General features: G+C 37.7%; 1 protein-coding gene across 1 annotated transcript in view; it reads left to right on the top strand.

Moving 5' to 3' along the window:
* The first annotated feature begins 11317 nt into the window (after window positions 1–11317).
* The window catches only part of LOC149234363 (D-xylose-proton symporter-like 2), a 297092-nt gene continuing 282381 nt past the window's right edge, over window positions 11318–26028 (top strand). Inside the window, exons 1-2 of the mRNA XM_089368252.1 lie at window positions 11318–11751; window positions 11845–11951. Coding sequence (XP_089224378.1) covers window positions 11677–11751; window positions 11845–11951 — 182 coding nt within the window. The 5' untranslated portion in view covers window positions 11318–11676. The remainder of the gene's footprint in view (window positions 11752–11844; window positions 11952–26028) is intronic.

Raw genomic sequence — 26028 nt, 5'->3', positions numbered from 1 at the left:
AATCCACTAAGAATGACAAGTCGAAGGGATGATTGAAGTCAAGTCAATGGGAAGACAATTCGATGTTTGAATTGATAGAACAATGATCAAGTTGAGAGAAATTACCACAATTGAAGTCGATGGGAATTCGAGCAACTGACAAAGGTTGATAATCGATTGGAGTAGTCAAAGGGATAACAATCTAGCATTTATGCATAACCGATTAAAACCGATGGTCAAATGCCCGTTGAAGGGAAATTAACAATAATTGGAATTGGTGATAAGATGGTTAGGAATCCTAAGATTCTCAGGATCTTAACCAATGATCATTAATTACCTGTATTGATTCGAGAAGCTTTGAATTAGGGTTATTTGTGCCTACAAATAGAGCATGATGTAAGATTGATGAAAGATAATGAATATTCACGATTGATAGAAATTGAGTGATGTATGAGTGTTGGGTCTTAGATATAGACCAAAGTCGATGTTCGTTGTAAATTGACTATAATACTCGATTGCAAATATAAAAGCAGTGAAGCTCAATGGTTGGTTGATTTTTTTCGATTCTGGGTTTCTAGGGTAAAATATTTGCATGCTCTGTGAATATTTATGGTATACCATTTTTTATTCTATGATCTTTACGATATCTTATGTACATTTAAAGGTTTGTGTTAATTAAACCACAAATATGATTTTATATGTTTAATTGATTTTTATATTTAGACTGTTAATATTTAAAGTGTTTCTTAGATGCTTGAAAGCCAACAATTTCAACACTACAAACACAATATAATTAATTTGATTTCACATTTTTTAAAATTTTTGGGCATTGGGTACTGTTCAGGGAAAAAAGTCATCCTCCCTCTCATCCTGAAAGCAAGAGAGAGGATGTTGGTACTAGGTCATCCCTTAGTATATATTCACTTAAGAGCGCAACAAGTTACTCTATTCTAGAGCATAAACATGTCAACATACGAGACTTGAATCTCGGTAGGGAGGATAACAATTATTGTTCCACCCAATCACCCAAGCTAAACTCAATTGACTATTTAATTTAATTTAAATTCTAAATCCTTCCTTTAAAATCAATTTTACCAAATAAAAATGATTGCTCTCTCTCTCTCTCTCTCTCTCTCTCTCTCTCTATATATATATATATATATATTCTTTTATTACTACCAACGTAGATCCATCTTAACTCTGGATCTACCAAGCGCCAAGAGGGATCAAATCTCTTTTCACTCTAAAAGGGGTTTGCACCTCAAGAGATTTGACCCCTCTCGGTGCTTGGTATATCCAGAGTTAAGATGGAGTTAGGTTGGTTTAATTATTAATAATTCATATTCATAATTGTTAATTTAATTTATTTTTTATTTTTAATTTAGTTTGACCCAATCAAAATGTTTTAGTTAATAATTAGAATTAATAATTTTAATTTTATATTTCATTTACTTTTTTAATGATATTTTATTCTTACTTTTATTGTTATGTAATTTGACAGAATTAAAATCTTTACATAATATAACATAACCTTACAACATCTCTTCCATACTTGGCTCGAGAGCGCCTCTCGGCGTAATTATAATTTCTTAAAAATATATGGTAAGTTAGAATGTTTAATTATACCTTTCTATTGACAATGTTGCTTTGTGTTGATTCTCTTCCAAACAATGTTGCTTCACTATCAATTCTCTTCCAACACCCATCAAATTATATAGACATTTGGTGAAAAAGTAAAGATTTCATAATATGACACATGGCATCATAAATTTTAGTATTTTGGGATTTTCTTTTTTCCTCTCTTGTGCATTGATTTTCTCCTCGTGTTCCTTGACAACCCACTTGGATTTATGTTACATTTTTACAATACCTTTACATAAATTTAAAAACGTTGTGTTAACATATTCACCCGTCAATATTTTAAAAGCATAGATATATTATAACAATTTTATTTTAATGTTTTTTGAATAATTATAAGGATAATTTTTGTTTATTGAAATTCTATATTTAAGGTGTAGCCTTATATAAAAAGAAACTAAAAGTTAGGTGGCATATTGTTATAAGTATTTATTTCTAGCTGTTTAGAAGTTCAAAAGCCAATTTGAGATAGTGGCATACCTATCCTATCTAGTAGTAAAAGCTTTCCAAAAACACACTCAAAAAATTTACAAAATTTTGTGAAGACACTGATTTATAGAGGACCAAATGGAACATCATTGTTTTGAGCTTTTTCTTTATCTAAAGTTGAAATTGGGGCATTAAGATCAAGGATTTTGGAATTGGAAACACTGAACAATTGCTAGAGGAAGAAGGGCTTGATTGCCTTTGGCTAAGGGTTAGTTGTAGATCTTCCAACTGTTGGCGCAAACATGACAACTCATCCTCACTTTTTGGAATAAGAGTCTTTTTTGTCAAGTGGTCTGAGTTCATCAAAGATTACATCAGGCTTGACCTGTGGCTTGAGAAACCGTGACCCAAGGGCATCTAAGCTGTCAAAATCACCTGGGGATTGCACTAGGCCTGGGCCACACTAGCCCTTAACATGACTGGATTTTTTTCCACGGAGTTTCGAACTAGTGACCTTCACATCATGGAGTGACTTAACAATACACCCCATCATTGTTTATTCTACGCCCCGTGGGCAGGAATAAGAGTTTTGTGTTCAATGAAAATATCCATTGTAGATGTGAAACATGACATTGTTTGATTATATTTCAATTGGAGTTCAATGATTTATTCTTGTAATTATTGCAACTGTGCCACCATTTGTTGTTATGAATGCTCTAATATTGCTTGGCATTTTTATAGTTGCTTTGAACCCTCTTCTTCTTAGTTGCTCAAAGGTCCAGGTCCACAAGGATTGAAAATATCCTTTTATTCTTTCCTGTTGGCATCAAATGTTATCGGAGCCAAGGCAAAGGGTGAGAAACGGAAAAGGGCCTAAATTCAATACACACAATACCCAACCTCACTACAAATTGGCCCCATTGAAACTCAAACACTGATTAAACAATGGCTAACTATTGTCATCAAATATCCTTTGAACTAGAATGTGATTGATCTACATATCCCTAAAAACACAAAAACTAAACTTTGCAATATATTTTGCAATTGTCACAAACCAGAGAGAGTAAATATATACCTATATTCTTGTACCCAATCCATAATCCTTGCTATTCTAGGCCAAACTAAACCAAGAGATCAAGAAAATGCCAAGATGCAGACATCACAAAACATCTCTTGAACTTGGATCAATTCCATGAATGATTAGGAACCATTGACACTTAGGTTTCCCATTTGAAATCATTATCTCTTGGAGCAAAATGCTAAGAGTGAGTCTTAGCCACCCTTCATAATTTATAAGAAAGACCCAAGAAAAGGCTACCATTCTAGGCTTAACTTTTCAAATATTATCCAATAAATCCAATTAACAATTTGATACATCCACCCTCCTCTAATTCAAGCCCCATCAAGGAGTCTTACATAAATATTTGCATAGGAACAATCATAACACATAGAACAAAATTGTTGTAAACTCATGTGACTTATGACCTACCATATTGCACATACCTAGGATGATTGCACAACATACATTAGCAATGGGAGTCTACACCACATGTTCGTGTTCATGGTGATGTCCTCACAAAGGGGAAAATACTTGCCACATATGAAGCCATAAAATAACCCCCTCTCTCTTTCCTAATTTAGCGATATGTCATGAGATGCAATCTTAATTCCTTCCCATTTCTCTGAATGATACCCACATTTCAAATTACTAGCATGATATAACATCTTAAATTCCCTAAATTGTACTTGGTCTATATTCCGTAAGGACTGCAAAGTAGAATGATGACGTCAACAAGGTGAGATGATTATCCATATGGTTCCAAATCTATCATGTTCCCTCAGAGTAGTAGTTGCTAACGTTAAGAACCCATACAATGTTCCCATGCATTTCCACACTTGAAATAAAATGGCGGAGCCACCTTTGCCCAAATGCGCTTACAAGAGGTTATAACTATCAATTGCATGAACAATAGAAACATATGGAACCACTCGATACTTTTGAGTTTTAACCTTTTTAAAAATTAATGCTCAAAACATATACATTATGGGATAGGAGATCAGTGCCCCTGCCCATTAATCCATGAAATCCCCATGGCAAATGTAGTTCACTTATTAGCCATTTGATTTGTCTCACAATTGTTTTATCTTAATACATGATACAATTTGTAAGAGTGGAATTTGGATGGGAGGTCTCTAACTTTCTTAAGATTTTTATTTTTATTTTTATTATTATTATTTTTTTTCACTTTAATGTCTGTTGGAAGAGAGCCAACAACACGATAATAAATGATAATTATAGAGTTTCCAATGATCACTAGATTGGAAAAATTGCGAGCATAGGACAAAGATAACCCTTAAAAAAATGCATAGGCATTTACATGATTGTTTGATCCAAAAGCTAAAGCCATGCATGATAGTTCTAATTTTCCTTTGGGTGAAGAAAAACCCTGCACATGGCACCCCTAAATTTAGTTTAAGCTTTTAACTCTTAGTTTAAACTCAAATTAAAAAAAAAAATGTTATTTTATTATTATATATTTTGTTCATTGAATTATTATTATTATTATTATCTTTAACAATAATGAGAAGTTGTATGAATAAAAATATGTGCCCCGAACACACAACAAGTACATCATAATGACTATTACAAAGAAAATATCTTCCATGAATCTAAAAAGAAAGGAGCTAAAAACCATCCTCTGCCCAAAAAAAGAAGGGGGACAAAAATCCAATAATAATAGACTTGCTAAAGCTTGACCTACTACTTCTTGAGAACATGAGTAGATTCTTACAATTTGCTTGCATAGGATGGTGCAAAAAGAAAACATTTGTAAGATTTAAGAGAAATAAACCCACTGCCAGACCCATGGGAGGCAAGAGAATTTTCGACACCAAATTTCAAGTTTTTCTTGCTTCGAACTTTCCTACTTATTATTAAAGGAGGGGAAGAATACATATTATTTTTAACACATTTGAATAAGAAGGAGAAGAAGAGGGGGTTTTGATCTCCTCCTCAACCTCTATTCTAGCTTCTTCTTCTTTTCTATAAGAGGGAACTTTTTAGTATCCTTGGACGAAGACTTTTCCTCAATGGATGAATTAATATTTTTTGGAGATACTTGATTTGGGACTAATTGATTAACATGGGCCTCATCACCCTTAACTTCTACCTCTAGAGAGTCAAAACTTCATATCTATTACTAGAGGGTGGGTATTTATGAGATTCAAGCCTGCTAGCATCTGACCTCTTAGCCAAATGCTTCTTGTGTTGTGTCGTAACTGGTTTGAATCTTACTTACTCATCATTACTATGACAAGATGACAGAGGATTAGAAGAAAGCCACGAAGTTGGAGCCTTAGGACATCTTCTTGTGAAGTGCCCATACTCATGACAAAAAGTACATTTAAAGGGAGCTCGTTCATAATATGGGGCTTGAAGATGGGACCAACCATCCAAGTTAAGCTAAATCACCTTGGGAAGGCCTGTTGAAAAATCCATTTCAATACAAATTCCGATACAAGAGAAGTTATTCTCCTTTGCCATATAACTATAAATAAATTAGCCCAATTAATCTCTTATAGCCTTGAAAATACCTTCACCCCAACAAAGAAGGGAAATCTATGGTAATCTGATTCGCACTGGTGCAAAAGAAATTTCCATCATGGGATTGTAATCCAAAGATTAGAGGGTGAGAAACATTCTTCTAGTGCCCATGAAATAATGTTTATCTCTACAGATTTGAACCTTCTTCGCCTTGTTTTAAAAAAGAAAAGCATAATAAGCGTTTTCACAATAGAAAATACCAACGGCCTTATGATTTAATCCAATTAACAAAGGTCCATTCTAAAATAGAATTATAGCTAGAGAAAGGCCGATGGGTTGACTAATCAACCCTCTTTCCTTCAATGTAGTCACATTCTTCTTCGCAGAGGAGGAAAACCCAAAATCAAGAGAGGGAATTGAGTCTGCCTTTTTAACAAATATGCTTGGGAGACCCATTGAACAAGCAATGATCTCAAACGCTTAAGAACCAGAGAAACACCACTAGATCATAATTTGGTAGTAAAAAAAACCTCAATGAGTAGCAAACACATGGACCATGAAAAGAACATCTGAGCTGATAGCAAACTGAGCTGGCTGAAAACCAAGAAAAACCTTGATTTAACAACAAAAACTCCAAATCTACTGTAAACACTGAAAAAATCTGCACTCAATCACAAATGAAACCCATATCAAAACATCTCTTGAATTATTATTATTATTAATAAAAATATATGATATGATAAATTAGAATGTTTAATTATACACTATTGTTTTCTTATATTTTGTTCACTTTTCTTATAGATTCCTAATTAAATAGCCTATTATTATTCTTACATACCATATAAAGAGATAAATATTAGTAATTGATAGCTATTCTTTTCCATATATATATATATAAAGCTTGAGTGAGCCTAATGGTTAAGAGCATGTGTTTCCTCCTAAGAGGTCACATGTTCAAAACCAGAAGGGGTAGAGTATGTATGCCTTCGTAGACTTAGCAATAAAATCCTTGCGAGGAGGTGGGTCCTTGTCCCACAAACAAAGGGGTTTCATACACCAATGACCTTAAAAATGGATATTAATAATAATAATAATATACTTATTTATTATTTTTTAGTATCCTGTATTTTATTCTTTCTAGTATTTAATTTATTTCTCATCCATAATTAATTTTTAGTTATTGTGTGTGTATATTCTTTCTTAATATTATAGTTGTGTTTTTTTAATTTTCATAATTTCTTCTATCTTGTTTTGTTTATATATATATATATATATATATTCTTAATATTATAGTTGTGTTTTATTATTTTTCATAATTTCTTATATCATGTTTTGTTTTTATCCTTTATATATATATATATATATATATATATAGTTGGGTATAGTCTAACTTATAGATGAAATGACATTTTTAAGAACAATTTTTATGATTAATTTAAAACTTGAGTTTAAATTGTTTAATCTATAGAATTCCAATGTCTTAGAGTTTTTTACTAAGTCACAGGACACGTCCTCCAGGGTCCTGTGTCTCGTATTTTATGTACTGGACACAAAAACAGCCCTAATATGTGTCGAATACGGTTTTTATCGTGTCCTGGAAAATGGAAAACGTATTCGCCGGTTTTCGTCGTGCCCCGCATTTGGAAAACGCATATTTCGTTGGTAGAAAACGTGGCCCTAACGATTTTCGACAGGTTGAATACGTACCCTGCAAAAAAATGTAATTTAAAGCCTAGTTGCACGAATCATAGGTAAATAAGGCCCAACTTCCACAGAAAACGTAATACCTCAACCACCACCAGTGAATGCCTCATGGTACTAACAAGTCACATGCCAACTATTGTCCCCTGAGATGTACCTACTCTAACAAGGACAAATGTCAGGATTTACGAAATCCTCTGACACTGCTTTAGACATTCAGGCCAGCTCTCAGGCCTTGGGGGCTACACACTCAACGAATCGGATATCGTCTTGGAATGTAAAGGTAGGTTCAAGAAGATGCATCGTGGTAACTTCAAAAAACTAAAAAAGGCTTGGGAGTGACCAACATGCCAAAACAACATGGGGATTCAATAGATTTTAGCCATAGAAGTGATATTTTAAACCACAAGCACCATTATTTAATTCTGCATGATAAACAACTCAGGGAAAATGGATTTGCCACTAAGGGAGCATTGTTTATAAGCTTTTTCCCATAACTGCAAACTCCAGGAAGTAGATTTATTGGCCATTTAAACTAGATCCAACGAATCTCATTGAACACCCATGATGCAAATCAACACAATAAATGCAACAACAATAGTTGGGAGCTTTTATTTTAACAGTGCAGCATAGCTATAACCTGATTTACAAACAAAAAAAACCTTCATTCTAACTTGTAACAGAAATGACACCCAAGCGTTGGGCTGATTTAGCTCTATCCTAGGTTTTTCTTATTACCCATTACATCAACAATGTTCTCAGGAAGAAACAAAATGGCCTTGGGAAAGTTAATTCACCTCTATCCCGTTGAAATTTCAGTCTATGACAATTAATGCAAAACCAAAATTTCATCTCTTACTAGATGTTTCCCAGATCTGATTCCTATGAACTTTCAGCCTTGGGGTTGATATGAAATATTAATTTGCATCAGAAAACAACAAATAATATTTCACTTCACAAATTAATATGGATAAAAAACTATATTTCGGTATATATATATATATATATATATATATATATATAAAACGTGTCCCCCGTGTCCTGTTTCCAGGTCGCTGCGTTTCGTATTGAATACTCGTATTTACGTGTCCTCCATGTCTCGTGTCCTCGTGTCATGTGACTTAGGTTTTTTAGGGTGCTAAATCTATTTGTGCATTCAAAAATGTATTTTAAACAACAAAAAATCACAATCTTGCTTGAACTTGTATTTTTGGTTCTTGTGAAAAAGACTATTTTATAAGTTAAACTACGCTGTGTAGTTTTATTCCTTTTTTACCTTTTTTTAATTTCTTCCATCTTGTTTTGTTTTTATTATTCTTTAATTTATTTTTCTTATTTTTAATTTAATTTTGGTCCTTTCTTTATCCTTTATCATTTTTTATTTTATTCCTTTTAATATTGTTTCTTAATTAAACTCCTTTATTTTCTATAAAAGAATTTAATAATTAATAAGTTATTAGACATTACAATAAACACACATTCAATAAAAAATTAAAATATTATTAACAAGTAGCCTTTAAGTGTGATTTTTTGGAAAAAAATTGGTTTATTTTTAGATCTAATTTGTCCCACAAAGATTCATTGAAGTCACAAGTTTGACAGATGAACTCTTCAATTTTTTTAGTATCCACCAAAACTCCAAAAAGTCACACTTAAAGACTACTCTTATTATTAGCACATGTTCATTATGATTTAATTGTTGGTAATTATTTTTCTTTACCTCTCTACATTATTTAATTGCATGCTTCGATCATACTCATGTCAGTGATGAACCACATTGGACGATTCAAAACGGGTTGACTAAACATCTGTGAATGTGATTTTTTTCTTTCTTAATGAAATAAATTGTTTTTGTTATATTCAAAAAAATAAATTAATTTTAAGCAATGTTACTTTGTTATATTTAAGTAACTAGATTATTTTTTAACAATATTGTTTTTTTACATTTAACGAAATAGATTATTTAAATATGAGTTAAATGGTGACTTAATCACCTTAGGGGCTTTTTTTCGGAGTTGTCTTTACCTCGACTTTTTGGAAGCTTTTCCGGTGGATTTTTCTAGTCTAATTTCTCTAAATCCGACAGGAATTCATTGAAATCACAAGTTTGATGGGTAACCCCTAGACAATAGAAGTGTCCTAGGGGTTTTTTAGGGCACTGAATCCATATATATAGTCAAAAAACTAGTTTAAATAACACAAATCAAGATTTCACCACAAATTTTTCTGCTGGATTTCGGCACCGAAAACTCCAAAAAGTTGCATTAAACACAACTCCCTTTTTTCACTTTCAATTTTTGCAATAATCTTTTTTAATAAGATTCAAACCCTAGAATCTCATCTAGTGAAAGAAGTGTATTTTACAAATTCTAAAAGAATCTCTAAATTAACTTATATGTAAAAATTACAACTGAAACAACAACCATTCATGTTTTAGGAGTGCCTAAATTATCTAAAATGTCGAAATTGCTCAAAATTGTGGTGTAGAATGGAAGAACTTGCAATTTCTTTGCATTATAGAGCCGCTATCCATAGACTTTATGAAGAGGTGAATTAGAACCTCAGCAGGTATTTCAGAAAGCTTTAGAAGTGACATTGGAGTCAAGTAAGATTGCCCTCTATCCTTTATTCTTTTTGGTTTATATATGATGATCGTGTATTGATTTCTAAATCGGCCCATGGATTGCAAATGCACATATATGCCCTTGAACATTTCTGTAGAGCAGTGAGGATGCAAGTCAATGCTAGCAAGACCAAAATAATTTTTTTGCTCTGATAAAAGGAAGCAGAGCTAGCATATGTTCTTCTTTGAAGGCAACATTCTTGAAGAAGTAAATGAGTACATGTACCTCATGATTGATTTCAACAACAAACTTAATTGGGAGCACTGCAGAAAAAAGAGAATTTTAGGAGGGTGGAAAGCATTATATGCTCTTCAAAGCAGATGTATAGAGGCATAGTTATGGGATTGGAAAACGACTAAAGTGCTTTTTGGACTCCTAGTTTATCTAGTGATGCTATATGGGTGTGAATAGTGGGCTAGCAACACCCCGTCTCAAAATGGAAACAAAATGAGAAAATCCAAAAACGTTTGATCATGAACAAGTTCAAAATAAATAGTTCAGTACCTTATGAGATAATGTTGAGTGAAATAGGAGCAACTCCCATCGAAACAATTGCTATGATGCGTCTCATAAGATATCTAAAAAGAATTGAGCAAATGAGGGTAGGTAGATGACCTAATGTTATCTTCAATGAAAGCATGAGTGAAAGAAAGAAAACATGGATGAAACAAAACTACACATGGATGCAAAAATGGAATATCTACCTCAATGACTGTCCCACAAATGACAAGGAGCTAAAGAGTTTTGTTACAAATAACAAGGAGCTAAAGAATTTTGTTATGGAGAAGTTTCATAAACGGGTATGGGGAAAAGAGTTGGGTAGAAAGAAGAAGTACTACATTGAAGAATTCAACTCTACGTGTGATCTACAACAAATAGAGTTCATTGGAGCTAACATTCCACGGAGAGCAAAGGTTCTTATTCCTCAATTAAGAACCAACTTGCATCAACTTTGGTGTGAAACAGGACGGTGGAAAAGGCCTAAAGAAGCTTGGGAAGAATAGGTGTGTACATTTTGCATGTCTGGGGTAGTGGAATCAGAAAAACATTTCATTTTGGAACGTGATGCATCCACAGACATCAGAGAAAGCTATGAGAATATGTTAGCATCGATTTCTTGGCATTGTTTTTTCAAAGGGGATTGTTGGAAAATTGGGCCAGCTCATCATCAATTTGAATAAAAAAATGATGAATTACAAAAATCGAAACACACGAACCAATGATCCCATAAACTAAGACGTGAAAATATAATATAATTTCTTTTCATTTATAATGCAATTTTTTATTTACCAAATTTCGACGAGACAGAAAGTTCACCTAGGGTTTATAGTTTATATAAGGCGGATTACTTACCCTTGGTGGGACCTTTGCTGCCTAAAACGAGCAAACCTTTTACCTAGATTCAGCGCCATTAAGTGCCACATGCAAATTCAGCGCCATTATGTCTTGAAAACGACTCAATATCTTCCGTATCGCATGAGAGCTAGTGATTAGATTCGATTGGATTGGCTGCTACTGCAATTCAGAAAGTCTGCTGGCATTTCATTGTCTCCGAAGTAGTTATGAATTTTGGCTGCTACATGCTTCGGTATATACATGTCTAGTGAAGATGAGGCCTGACAAATGTGTCCTGGAACAGCCATATAATTCAATTGGGCAAAAGCATATACACGTCAATAACATTGAATTCTCGGAGCAGTAGCTGACTTACCGGTCAATTGCTTATCTCCGAAGACAGGAAAGAAAGCTTTCGTCGTATCAATGGCCTCTGAGGCAGAGATTAAGGAACAGAGCGAAGCAAGTACTTCGCTGTTTGGATGGATTAATCGAAGAAAGGTGCCCACAATTTCAAACCCAGCAGTTTTTCCCCTTTTTCTAAAGCATTGCGTTTGCTGAAGAATATTGATGATCATTCATTTGGTTTCACAGGTCCAAAAGTCAGCTGCTTCATGCCAATCTGAGGATACAATGGATAAGCCCCTCATCGCCAAACGAGACTCGGATGAATCGTATGCCTTGTCTGCAATTATTTTGCCGTAAGATTGCTCTGCCTAATTATGCCACCCTCATTTTTCCCCTTCGTAAGAAATTTATCCGTAAGATTGGTGCTCAATGCGTGTTGAATTGTAGGAATAGAGAATATACTGTTGTGATGAATTAATAGCTATTGGATTTCAAAAGCTAACAAAGGTATTAAAAAGAAAGAAGCAGAAATCAGTGTCATCTAGAAATTTTTTATAGACCTGAGCAATGAGACAAGTGAAGTGCATTCTACAGCCAAGGTGGGGCGTTGGTGATCCATTAACTCTTTGTATGTTTCTGTTTCTCTAATGATGCACTGAATCTAGCTGATGCATTGGTATACTGAATATGGACAGACAGAAAGAGAGACCCACCTAAACTCAGATCTGATACAGACTTCGAGGTTGTGAAGATTGAGGACGAGTATCTGGAAATGGCCAACATATCAAATATGGGAACTCAGTATATACAAAACCTCGAGGTGCATATCAGACATAGTTGCCAAATTCGAATTTGACCTGAAGTACGGTACATTAAAAAAATGAAAAAAATCCAATATGAACAAATTTCGGCATTATAAATCTCGCCAATAGTCTTAATACTTAAATTAAATATGTAGTTTTAAAAAAGAGACATGGAGGTGTAGCTCGGAAAAAGGGCTCTCTGCAGACTGCCTTCAAGCTTCGGCCACATGAATTCAATGATGCCATTGATGTTCAGGGCGTCCTGGTCCTTTTTGGAGTCAATTTGACTGTGGGCATCTGAGATAAGAACTCTGACAGATGGGACAATCGGAGATAGAGTATGTCATGGCCTGTGAAGAGCAAACACATCGGGATACATATATTGACAAGCCAGGACACATCTGCACGCTTCCTTTGATTTTTTGTGACATTTTTAGGATTTTTTGATGTCCCAAGTGTCGAACATGATGGGATGCATAATGACCCTCTCCGTGACATGCATGACGCGTGTCTCTTGGCACATGACACATGGACATGTGACATGTGGGACTGGGAGGATCGGTCTTGTTTCCTTGATTAATATCCATATTTAGTGTACTCAATGCAACGTCTAGATTCAATACAGCATTAGATCAGCACGTACACAAAGGGTTGATGGATTTCCCCATGCCAGCACGAACACAAAAGGTTGATGGATTTCCCCATGGTACACCCCCACCTGGGCTTTAAAATGCACCTTGCTTCTCTGGGCGGACTTACAAAGTGAAGAGGTCCAGTGCTTGCGTTCTTTTGTTCCAACAATCAATAAATCAATTCAGTGCCAAAAATTAAAAAGACCACATTAAGCAAATTGTTGTCTAAAGGCCTTTTTGCCTCAAGAAGATCAAATTTATAAAGCTATCATGAATAAATTTGAAACATTTCACATTGTTTGTTAGTAATCGCATATAACTAACAGTTATCTCAACTGCAGAGTTTGTGTTATTTCTTTAATCAATGTAACTCTCTACCATCTTTCACCCGTAGAGTAGGCTCAAATCAATGATGATTACTTAAGTATCACAAATGCAATTCTCTGTAAAAGTTCCAGGGCAAAGTTGCCTGTCTAAATAGATGTTATATAAAAGAAACAACATTCACTGATGATAGTTGCCTGTGTAAAGAGATGTGATATGATATAAAAGAGACAACATTCACTGTTGATATTGGGAACCAAACATTAGGGCTTAGACTTGGCTGCCAAGCAAATTATAAGTGAAACAACATTCACTGTTGATATTGGGAACCAAGCATTAGGGCTTAGACTTGGTTGCCAAACAAATTATAAGTGAAACAACATCCACTGTTGATATTGGAACCGGGCATTAGGGCTTAGAATTAGTTGCCATGCAAATTCTCAATGAAACACGGTATAAGAGTTAAAACCTGGAAGCAACGACAAATCTGCTATACCTAACTCTTAACCTGATCATGGGATGAGTTAAAGGTTCTATCTAACTTATGCTCCTCTAGGATATTTGAGAGTCCAGACTATGCTATTTCCTGTTGATAACAGTGTAACAACATCATATGACCTTGAAGCACCCCTGTAAATTGCAATACATTACTTCCTGAATACAGATGCACTACTAATAGCTATGTGTGGGGGTTTGCTCAATGAAAACAATATAACCACACTATCGAAGCTTGATCCCACAACCAAAAGTACTAACTGCCCTACTTTGTCGATATATGTCTGCTGTTAATGAACATAAGTGTGGATATTCCTTCCTTGTGTGTAAATTGCTTGTAGAACCACTTATCGCTATTATGAACAACGTTCATTGACACCAACCTATGTCATCTATCAAGGGCACCACCAACTAACAGATTAGAGTTTCTCCCATTTGATGTCTGTTGATTTTGGTAAAATTTTTCAACCCTAGGTGACTGTTTTTTTTTTTTCTCGATTAAGACTAAATCTATTAAGTGTAAAATAATGTACAAGAGGATACATCCCAAAGATGCAAAAAACCGGCAACCGGAAATGATAGATCTATCAACCTCGGTTCCGGAGAAGGAGCTAAGCAAGCAAGGAGCTACAACAAGTCACTAGAAGCTGAAAGAAACATAGAAAACTACCCTGAGAGGGTAGAAGCTTCAACACGAGGCTTTTTCCCTTTTCGATTTTTGACTACAACCCAACCATGTTGAGGTGGATGAGCGATTACAACTTGAAGATTGGGATCCTCCACCGGGGATCCCTCCTTGGGGAGGCCCTCCTTTTCTGAATCCGAGGAGGAGGACAAGTGAACACGTTTCTGAGCAATGGCTGAGTCAGAGGGAGGCGCCAGACCATCGGTAGAGGGGGCCATGGAATGAGGGGCCTGTTCCAGATCTTCATCGCTGTCTTCATCTTCAGAGCTAGAGGAACCAGAATCCACCACTGGCGGTGGAGAGCAAGGAGTCCAACGTTTGGACTTGGGCTTGGAAGCATTGGCCTTGTTCTTTTTTGCCGGGCGAGATGGGCATGTATTCTGCAAGTGCCCAGATTGGTGGCAATGGCGACACCGAAAAGCAGTATTCTCGTAGTCCAGTGTCTGGGTCCAGACGAAGTCGTTTATCTTGAGGTTGATCTGTTCTGGAAGACCTTTGCTCAGGTCTAACTCCGCACATATTCTTGCATATGAGTAGAGACCTTTAGATTCCCGCCAAAAATCTCCACTGAGGAAGCTGCCCAAGGTGTCTCCTATAGCTCTGAAGACACGAGTACTCCATAGGTGGGCCGGTAAGTTTGGAAGCCGAATCCATACCGGAGTCTTGGTAATGACTGCAGTGGCTGGATCAAAATCTGGGAACCAAGGAGTCAAGAATAGCCCTGCAGTTCCCATGAACCAAGGGCCCTCTTCTAAGGCCTTTTCATAGTGCTTACTGTTATCAAATAGAACAATGAAATAGCCTTTCGAACAGAAAAAGACCTTACAGTGATGTGTCCAGTTTGCATGGATCCAGTCGTAGAGATCCTGAGAACGCGACCACAATCCATTAAATCTGCAGATGATGGCTCTTTCAGCAAAATCTTGAAGATGGGAAGCCATTTCTTCATGAATGAGTTCAACAAAGGGAACTTCTTCGATCTTGTCAACCAAGAAGACCTTAGATTTAGGGGCTGCCGGAGATTTGGGGTTCTCAGAGTGGACTGCATCTTTGTATGAGAAAGGCCGGGAAGAGGAAGATTGCCCCCCTGCACCGCCTCTTAAACGAAGGGTTGCCACCACCAAGCTATTCCTGGAAATGCTGTACGCAGAGAGCGGAAGAGGATCTTCAAGTTGTTTACCTTGATAGAGAAGTCGCAGACTGCTTGATGGGATCCCCAATCTGCACTCTAGCTTCAGTTTGAGTTCCTGCACCAGGTCTGAAGGGCAAACCCATTGCATGATGGTGCTGCCTGAAGGCTGAGAGATTAGAATCTGAACGGAGTCAGATACAGGCCTTGAACCCTTGCCAAGATGATTACAGATCTCTGGATCTGACCATGGCATGTTTTTTTCCGCCTGCTGGATGACTGCATCTGGCCAGTCGTAGTCAGATCTGAGGCTCCGTTTGCCTTTCGGAGAGCATTTGATCGCCTCATGTCCATATGGAGACCAGGCGAGTGATGAGGCCAACTGCTCTGGCTCGTGGCGGAAGCAACCAGATATTAGACCGGTCAAGACCCTAATGTCAAGAGCAGATCTTCCGTGAAGGCAAGAGGGCCTCGAGTTGAACCTGCTGCGGCTGTCCTGAACGCTGGGCAGAAGGATAACTGTAATAATCTGCGCGGCACCAAGAAACGAACCATGGAGACCTGCGCAGAGTTCTTTCCGCCTGATCTGGAATGTGGCTTCCTCTTCTACGGCAGAGATCCGAAGCAAAACGGAGGCCGAAGGCGCAGAGTCTGCGACGGCTGTAGGGTTCCACTTCGAGAACTGTAGGGTAGATCTGGATGCAACATATGAGGACCACGAACAGTTTGCCCCAGCGTCCAGATCGGCAAAGAGTAGATGGGGGGGAACTCTCCGTGCATATTTGAGATCACGCATGCCAGAGAAGAGAGCGAATACCTGCGATCCCTGTATTGGACTCGCATCATCAACTGCGCCATGGCTGAGCAGGGGTCGGGCGGCGGCCGAAACAGGGGATGCGGTGAAGAGTCGGCTAGGGTTCATCGTGAAGAAAAAAATTAATAGATCACAAGTCACCAACCCTAGGTGACTGTTATCCTAATGTTATCTCATTAAATATCTCAAAACATTTTGGTAAATTGTTTCAACCCTAGGTGACTGTTATCCTAATGGTATCTCATTAAATAACTCAAAACATAATTTATTTGAAGGCTGAAAATCATATATTTTAACATTGGGTCAATTACACAATCACCGAAAAATGAACTAGCGAAGAAATAAAACACACACAGGGATTTCTCCTTTGAATCAATTTTCATTCCTTTGCTCAAAGCTTACAAAAGTGAGCTCTGCAAATTGCTTTGAACCAGCAGCTGTACGGTTATTAAATGACCTCAAACAGAAGTGGATGTCTATTTAGAAGAGGGTACAGCTACAGCAGTACAGCCTTCTCAGTTTCTGTCTGTTCTGAACAGCAGATCGGTTTTCTCTTCTCTTCACAATGAAGCACAATTAAGCAATACACTGTATGGTCAGATCTGAAGGTTTATGACCAGATCTGAAGATGTATGACCTGTGCATAAAGAAAAACAGTTAAAGCGGTGGTACAAACTGTATGACCTGCTGTACTTGCTGGTCTCTTTAGTAGATCTCCTCTTCTCTTCCTGATGCACTCCTCCTTCCCCTAGCTCTCTTGCACTCTTCTCTTCCTGATGCACTCCTCCTTCCTCCAGCTCTCTTGCACTTTCCTCATCTGTGTAATCTGCTTCTTCTATCTTGTCCTATTTATGGTGGTCCTATTTATGCTTTGAGAGAAGATACTATTCTTCTCAATCCTACGTGTCACCTGTCTCAATCTTGAGATGTACAACTAAGATTAAATCATAATCTAAGTCACTTATGCTCTAGAACTTCTAGAGCTTTATGTTCTAGAGCATTTCATTTAGATTCCTAAGATCAGTTGATTTCAAAACATAAGACCTTCACTTTTATTTTATTTTCGTGTGAAATTACAAGATATACTTATTTCCCACTTTTTCCAAGCTGTTACTAATAATATGTTTTGAACCACTTCCTATACGTTCATATTGAACCTGTGCCAGGTGTGGGCTACATTTCCCAATACTCCCTTTGAGTGAGGAAAGAATTCCGCACCAATCCAAGTCTGTCCTTGGATGCTTCAAACCTCCCCTTTGCTAAGGGCTTGGTCAGAATATTGGCTACCCACTAATTTGTGGGAATATATTGGAGCAACTGCTCCCTATTTGCTTATAGTGAAACACTTAATTCTCAGAGTTTGATATAACTCTGATTATCAGATTAAATGATTATGGGACACAACTCCTAATCAAACAATCCCGCAAGTAACTTGCAAAGCTAGATGACCTCACAACTAGTAGTATTGGCTGCCATGTATTTTGCCTCTATTGAGCTAAGTATCGTGGAAGTCTGCTTCTTGCTGAACCATAATACTATTGTTGATCCCAAGTTAAAGCAACACTCTGAGGTGCTCTTCCTGCCTGCCGCACTACCTTCCCAATCTAAGTTTGAATACCCTTGCAACTTCACTTCACCGTTTGCAACATATCTTACACCATATTACGTTGTGCCCCTTAAGTATCTGAGCAAATGTTTTGCTGCTACCCAATGCTCTTGCCTTGTCTTTACCATGAACTAACTCGAGTTGTTCACAACAAAAGATGTATCTAGTCTAGTGTTGACCAAATACATTATGTGCTACTACCCAATGCTCTTGCCTTGTCTCTACCATGAAATAACGAGTTGTTCACAACAAAAGATGTATATGGTCTAGTGTTGACCAAATACATCAAGGAACTATTGATTTCTTGTACAACATGGGATCCACCAACACTGAATTTGAGCATGTCACATTTGTCATATTAGTGATCATGGACGTGGTCATAGGTTTATAGCCCCCCATCCGAAACCTCTTTACGATCTCAACTGCATACTTTCCTGGCCTAGGTAAGATCTCCCGCGGCTTTTGCCAAACATCTAAACCCAAGAAGTAGTGCATCATTGTAATAAACCTTAACACACAGTAACTAAAATCTGAAATACACACAGTAACTAAAATCTGAAATACAGAAGCCTGAACATTAAATCGGTACATACCTTAACTGCTGCTGATCCTGCTTCTGTCTGGTGAATCTGCTGCTGGTGATGCTGTGGTTAATTTGATCAAATTTTCGAGAGGCCAATACCTCCCAACCGGACGGAGCAAACCTAGCTGCTCAATCCAGAAAGCTTCTCCACAGAAGCTCTCTGTCCCTCCGTGCCCAGAGCCTCAGATCACTCAAAGCTCTTCAATGGATAATCCCCTTCTCCCAGTTTCCTCTGGTGGATTTATGCTTCTCATCCTCTGCTGCCCCTCTCCGGTTTTTCCCCCCTGCATCGGTCCAGAATAGCGATATATATAGGCAGGCTTGGCGGTGGCCACCCTCCTGCTTCCGGCCACCGCTCTTCTCCCTCTTGACACGCCTCCGCATGCAATTCAATTCTCTCATATCCTATCTTGGCAGCGCCGCTCTGCTATAACTTCTCAGCTGGTTGGGCGCGCCATCGTTAATGGTTTCAGTGATGGTTCTGGTAGGTTATCGCATACATCTTCATGAATCTATTTATTTAGCTTATAGCATATGGACTTTATATATAATCTGTAAGGTTTCAATTATATACTTTATAATATCTCTATTTATAAAGTTTCATTTACACTTTATAATATTTACATTATATAAGGTTCCATATATATACACTTTATTTATATAAAGTTCCATATATATATATATATACTTTATAACTTTTACATTATATAAGGTTCCATATATATATATACTTTCTTTATATAAAGTTCCATATATATATATATACTTTATAACTTTTATTTATAAAATTCAATTATATATTTTGTAAATTTAATATATATATATATTATAAAGTCTAATTATATATTTTATAAAATTTTAACTTATATATGTTTTAAATTTAAATTGTATTTATAAACTTAACATACTTATAGTTTAAATTTCCTCACAATTGGTTTTATTATAAGTTTAAAACTTTATAAAATGGATTAATTTAGCTGGGTTGTTACATACTCCCCCCTTCTGAGAACTTCGTCCCGAAGTTTAGAGTTTTAGGGTCAAGGTTTTTGATGGACATGACCTTTTCTATCCCGGTCCCCAAGCTATTCAAAATCATCCTATCCTTCCTAATCTCTTCCACTCCCATCCTATCCGTCCTCTACTGGAGTATGCCGTGGCGTCAGTTTCACTGATCTAACCATTCATAACTCTAAGGTGACAGCGTCGGTTATACCGACCTGATTCTCAGTAGGCATCCGGCAGTCATCATCACACGTCTAGGGGAGCGTGACTCGCACAGTCCTCCCATGACCCCAGGGTTCGAAGGATAAACGGTGGGTAACACCTCCACCCCTCCCAGTAAAATTTGGCTGATACCTTATCATAGAATCACTTTGAGCTTTAACTGATCTGAGGTTCTGTCATCACGTGGTCATCTCGAAAATTGGATCAATTATCTGCAATCATAGTTTATCTGCAATCTTACACTTACCCAGCATTTGTAAAATGTGCATCAGCATATTCGAAATAACTTATGTATTATCTACATATGATACTACAGCATAACAGAATTTTGTCATTTTCTATGCATGTATTCTGACTTTTCTTTAGGATGTATTCACTTCCTGTCTTCTATTTCAGTTGCTCATTTTTGACATGCATAAATAAAACAGATTTATATTGTTTCAATTTCTACTAGAAGCAAAATCATTTAACGGCCTTAACTTTACTTCAACATTTATAATTTAGTAAAATAATCACATATATTGTTTTGGTATCCATGTACCAGCAGGAATTAAACACATATTATTTTGGTATCCATGTACCAGCAGGAATTTAAACATATATTATGCCACAAAGTTTCATGTTTATCACTAATCATTCAAATGTTTTTGGGTCTCTGACAGTAGTGAAGTAAATATATACTAAACATAGTGTAAAGTTCTTCAAAATGGACATAAACTAGGGTATCTCTGACATATGTCCTCTGTATTCTCCCAAGTTGCTGATCCAGGACTATACTTGTCCCATTGGACCTTAACTTGGTCCACCAGACGGTTCCTTAACTGCCGAACTCTACGTTCCAGTATACGTAAAGGTTCGACCGTTATGACTCCCTCGTCCGATACCTGCAATTCTTTCCACTGGATGTTATGAGATAGATCAGCTACATAATGTCTTAATACAGAAACATGAAATACATTATGAATTCTATGCAGGTGGGGTGGCAGGGCAAGACGATAGGCAACAGGTCCAACTCTTTCCACGACTTTAAACGGTCCTATAAATCGGGGTGACAACTTTGTCCCTTTTCCGAATCGAATAGTACTTTTATTTGGTTTGATGCGGACGAAGACCTGATCCCCTACTTCATACTTCCTATCAGTTCGGTGAGCATCAGCATAACTCTTTTGTCTATCCTGTGCTTCCTTTAATCGTTGTCTAATCTGCCTGACCTGCGCTTCCATTTCATGGATTAATTCTGGTCCTATTATCACTCGATCTTCTAACCTGTCCCAACTTAACGGTGTTCTGCAAGGTCTGCCATATAAAGCTTCAAATGGAGGCATCCCAATCGAACTGTGGTAACTGTTGTTGTATGCGAACTCGACTAAGGATAAATACTTCTCCCAGTGAGATTGCTGATCCATTACATACATTCGCAACATGTCTTCAAGTACTTGATTTACTCTTTCAGTTTGCCCGTCAGTCTCAGGATGGTAAGCAGTGCTTAAATTTAGTTGAGTACCTAAGGCTGTCTGCATGCAAGTCCAGAATCTGGAAGTGAATCGCGAATCTCTATCGGATATAATCTTCTTAGGTACTCCATGAAATCTGATAATTTCATTTATGAATACTCGAGCTACGTCAGCAACATCATAAGTATCTCGCACCGGAATGAAATGGGCGCTTTTTGTTAATTTATCCACCACTACCAGAATGGCATTGTGTCTTTGAGAAGTAAGAGGTAGTCCAGTGATAAAATCCATAGAAATGGTCTCCCATTTAGACATAGGAATGTCGTGAGGTTGTAAGAGACCCGCTGGGTGACAGTGATCTGCCTTTACTTGCTGACATTCCAAACATTTTGCAACAAATTGAGTGATATCACGCTTCATGCCTGCCCAAAAGAAGAGTTTCTTGGTATCCGCATACATCTTCCCTACTTCAGGATGAGCACAATATACTGCTTTGTGAGCTTCCCTAAGGATGGTATCTCGAAGGTCTTTATTCTCAGGAATGTACATCCTTCCATGGAATCGTAGGATCCCATCGCTTTCTAATTCATAACCCGCAAATTTATATTCTTTTGCCTTAATTCCCTCAAGACTTGCCTTCACCTTTAAATACCAGCTGTCTTTTATAAGACGGTCCAGTACTCGCTGTCTTAAGTCTACTTTAATGGGTATGAGAGAAAATATCCGAGGTCTTCTGCTTAAAGCATCGGCTACTACATTTTCTTTTCCCTTAATATATGATATTCCGAAGTCATATTCACTTAGGAATTCACTCCATCGCCTTTGCCTGGCATTTAAATCTCTTTGGGTGAACAAATATTGTAGACTTTGATGGTCGCTTTTAAGTGTAAAATTTCGTCCCACCAGATAGTGTCTCCAGATCTTTAAAGCTAGCATTACAACGGCCAATTCTAAATCGTGAGTAGCATAGAGTTCTTCATGAGGTTTTAGCTTTCTGGAAGCATAAGCTATCACTCCCTTATCCTGCATCAACACTGCACCCAGTCCTTGCTTGGATGCATCAGTACATACCGTAAAGTCTTTGCCCATATCAGGGACCCTTAGGATTGGTGCACTGGTGAGTAGTCTTTTGAGTTCAGAGAATGCTTTATTACATTCCTCGGTCCATTCATACTTAACACCTTTACGCTGAAGGGTTGTGATTGGCTTTGCGATTTTGGAGAATCCCTCCACAAATCTCCGGTAATAACCTGCTAAACCCATAAAGCTTCGTATCTCATGTGCATTTTTCGGTATTGGCCATTCCATGATCGCCTTTACCTTCTCAGGATCTACTGAAATCCCTTCACCTGATATGATGTGACCCAAATAATGAATCTTTTCCTGAAAAAAAGAACACTTGGATAGTTTTCCATATAACTGACGTTCTCTAAGGCAGGACAATACTAGCCGCAAATGCTCTTCATGTTCTTCTTCATTCTTGGAATAGATGAGAATATCATCTAAAAAGACTTGCACAAATTTATCAAGATACTGACGGAAAACACTGTTCATAAGATTCATGAATACGGCTGGCGCATTTGTTAATCCAAATGGCACCACAGTAAATTCATAGTGCCCAAAACGTGTCCGGAATGCTGTCTTGGAGATATCATTTTCAGAAATCCTTAGCTGATGATACCCTGATCGAAGATCAATTTTTGAAAAGACAGAAGCCCCTTTCATTTGATCGAAAAGATCATCGATCCGCGGCATAGGGTATTGATTCTTTACTGTAGCTCGATTCAAGTCTCGATAGTCTATGCATAATCTTAAGGACCCATCTTTCTTCTTCACAAAAATTACAGGAGCGCCCCAAGGTGAGGTACTGGGCCGGATAAGCCCTATATCGAGTAGTTCCTTTAACTGGATTTGCAATTCCTGAAGTTCTGGAGCTGTCATTCTATAAGGCGTTTTTGAGATCGGTTGGGTACCTGGCTTTAATTCGATAGTGAGATCCAGTTCTCTTACCGGGGGTAATCCAGGCAGTTCCTTTGGAAATACGTCCGGGAACTCGGCTAACACCGGATATTGTTCTAAGGGTGGCCCCTTTTCCTGGCTTACTTCGTGAATTGCATAAGCCTGACAACCCTTTCTTAAACAACGCTTCACCTGCATTGCCGAAATGTAGCGTAAGGAAACTTCCCTCTTGATTCCTTGAATTTGGATTACTTCGCCTTCATCATTTACGCCTAAAATCCTTTTTCCATAACAGTCCACCCAAGCTTGGTGAGCTTCCAGCCAATCCATACCGATGATAAGGTCATACGTCCCTAAGGCTGTGACATAGACTTTTAGTTTAGTCGAACAGACCCCTAGGTCAATTTTGCATTGATCCACACTCAAGCCCACGGTTTGGAGTTCTCCTGAGGCCATTTCCACTTGTTGGAAATCATTTTGTCTACGAGCTGCCAACCCACATTTGTTTAATGCATATGACGAAATGAAACTATCTGTGGCACCAGTATCAAATAAGATTTTGAGTTTTACGCCATTGATAATACCTGAAGATTCCACTACAGTGGATTGATGGGCTGCTTGGTCGTGGTTGACTACTGCGTGAATTCTATGATTACTTCGATTGGCTGATATCGGCTCCTTCCCAGTCCTTTGCAATATATTTGATGAAGCTTCTGGGCAGTTACGCTGGAAATGCGGCCCCCCGCATCCCCAACAATTGAGCTGCGCTGATCCTCTTGAGTCAAGGTGTGAATTTCTAGAGAACGAGCCGCGTCCTCCCATGTTGATTCCTCTCGCACTCCTTCCTCTACCGGTAGTCCCTCGCGATGCCCAAGGTCTGGTGTTGGACGATTCCGCGGCTATAGTGTTTACTGCCATGGGAACTCTTGTCCCCACACTTGGGGTAAACCTGTTACCGTAAGGTGGTCTCGAGCTACCTCCTCTGAAAACGTTCCGGGGAGCCTTCCCTGGAAACCCTGATTGAAAAGGCCCTGCTGGCCCCATATCCTTTTTGATCCCAAGGTGCTCTTCTGCATAACGGCTACATTCGACTGCCTCGGCTACAGATGGTGGTTTCCACATACTTACCAAGGCTCTGATGCGAGGGTTTAACCCAAATATGAAGCGTTCAGCTTGTCGTTCATCAGAGTCTAAGTAGGGAATGTATTTTACCAGCTCCATAAACCTTATTTCGTACTCTTCCACCGTTTTACTTCCCTGAATTAGTGTATGAAAGGCTCTGGCTTGCTGTTGTTGAAAGTATGGAGGTAAATACTTTGCGCGGAACTTTTCCTCAAATAGTTCCCAAGGAACATTATCCGATGTAAGGTGCAGCTGCTTTTCCAGATTTCCCCACCAAATCAAGGCACTTTCCTTTAGTTGAAACACGGCAATTTTTGTTTTTGCTGAAGGTGAATATTCTCTTAACCGGAAGCACCGGTTCATCCCTTCCAACCATGCCTCAGCGCGTTCACCAGCTCGACCTCCCGAAAATTCTGGGAGTCTAATTTTCTGAAGCTCCCTAGAGATGTCTTCTCTCGATCTTCTGGGCTCCAAATTATCTGGTTCCGCTGAACTGGTGGCTACATGCTGAAATTCCTCTTTGTTTTTAGCCTTAGCTGATTCCTTTAGTGTCTCCAATAAGGCTTCCAAAGAGTTCATTATCACAGTCAACTCTGGCGTTGGAGCGTTTGATGTTGACGGTTGCCTTGGTGGTGACGAGGGTGATGGGGATGGCGATGGCGACGGTGGCGGCATTAATGGTGATGATGCTGCCTGGTCACGTCGTCGTCGCTCATACGTCCTTACCATAGTAATGGTCCCTGAACACAAAAATAAAATTTATATATATAAAAAAAAATTGAGGCGGATAACCGAATTTTAACACACGATTTTCTTTGCAACTTCACATTTATAAACGGGTATAGTTTTGCTATTTTTACCCGCTAGGCGGATCTTACTGGTACCGAGGTCAAGGAGGGTGGTCTCGCGACCTCCTTGTCCTAATGCAGGGTATTCTATCCTAGTATGAATAATGCAGAAGTATGGTTATAGACTCCTAACAATTGGGACTATTTCTCTGTCTGGGATGTGATTTGCTTCAGTGGAGGACTCACATGAATAATACTGTAATGATTTCATTTAAAATTCAAAAACACCTAGATTCCTCAACTTGGATATGGTGAACAAGGCAAGGAGCATTAACATTTTAATGAAACAATAATATTCCTTCTCTTACAACATTATTCTTTCAACTATATTTAGCCGTCATTACCTTAAAACATTTTATTTTGAACCGTTGATGCATTCTCGTTAACAAACACTTGTTCGTAATTTATTATCCTTTACTAAACAGATGACTTCAACATGTCTATTTCTTTTATCGAGTGCATATAGCTTTTAAAGTTTCCATACATCTTTGGTGGGTTTAGTGACATTTCTCAACAATTTCATGCTTTAAATGGATGCATTTGAACTAATCTCAATTTGCCAATGTTAATAAAGTTTTTTTTTTTTTTTACTCGGTTTGTTTCCTGAATTTAACCTCAATGTAAGGTATATTCACTTCTTAGAGCAGTTTTCTATGAGTTTGCTTCTTGCAAAGTTAATCCTTTTCACGCAGAATACCCTCCAGCATTCCCCTCTGCCCACTTCAGCGTATGCTAATTTATAGAAAATTTAC

Source organism: Pinus tabuliformis, chromosome 8 (genome assembly GCF_031772625.1).
Source record: "Pinus tabuliformis cultivar Carrire ecotype Pingquan chromosome 8, CPIR1, whole genome shotgun sequence".
NCBI classification, from domain to species: domain Eukaryota; kingdom Viridiplantae; phylum Streptophyta; class Pinopsida; order Pinales; family Pinaceae; genus Pinus; species Pinus tabuliformis.
This window is presented reverse-complemented; position numbering and strand designations above follow the sequence as displayed.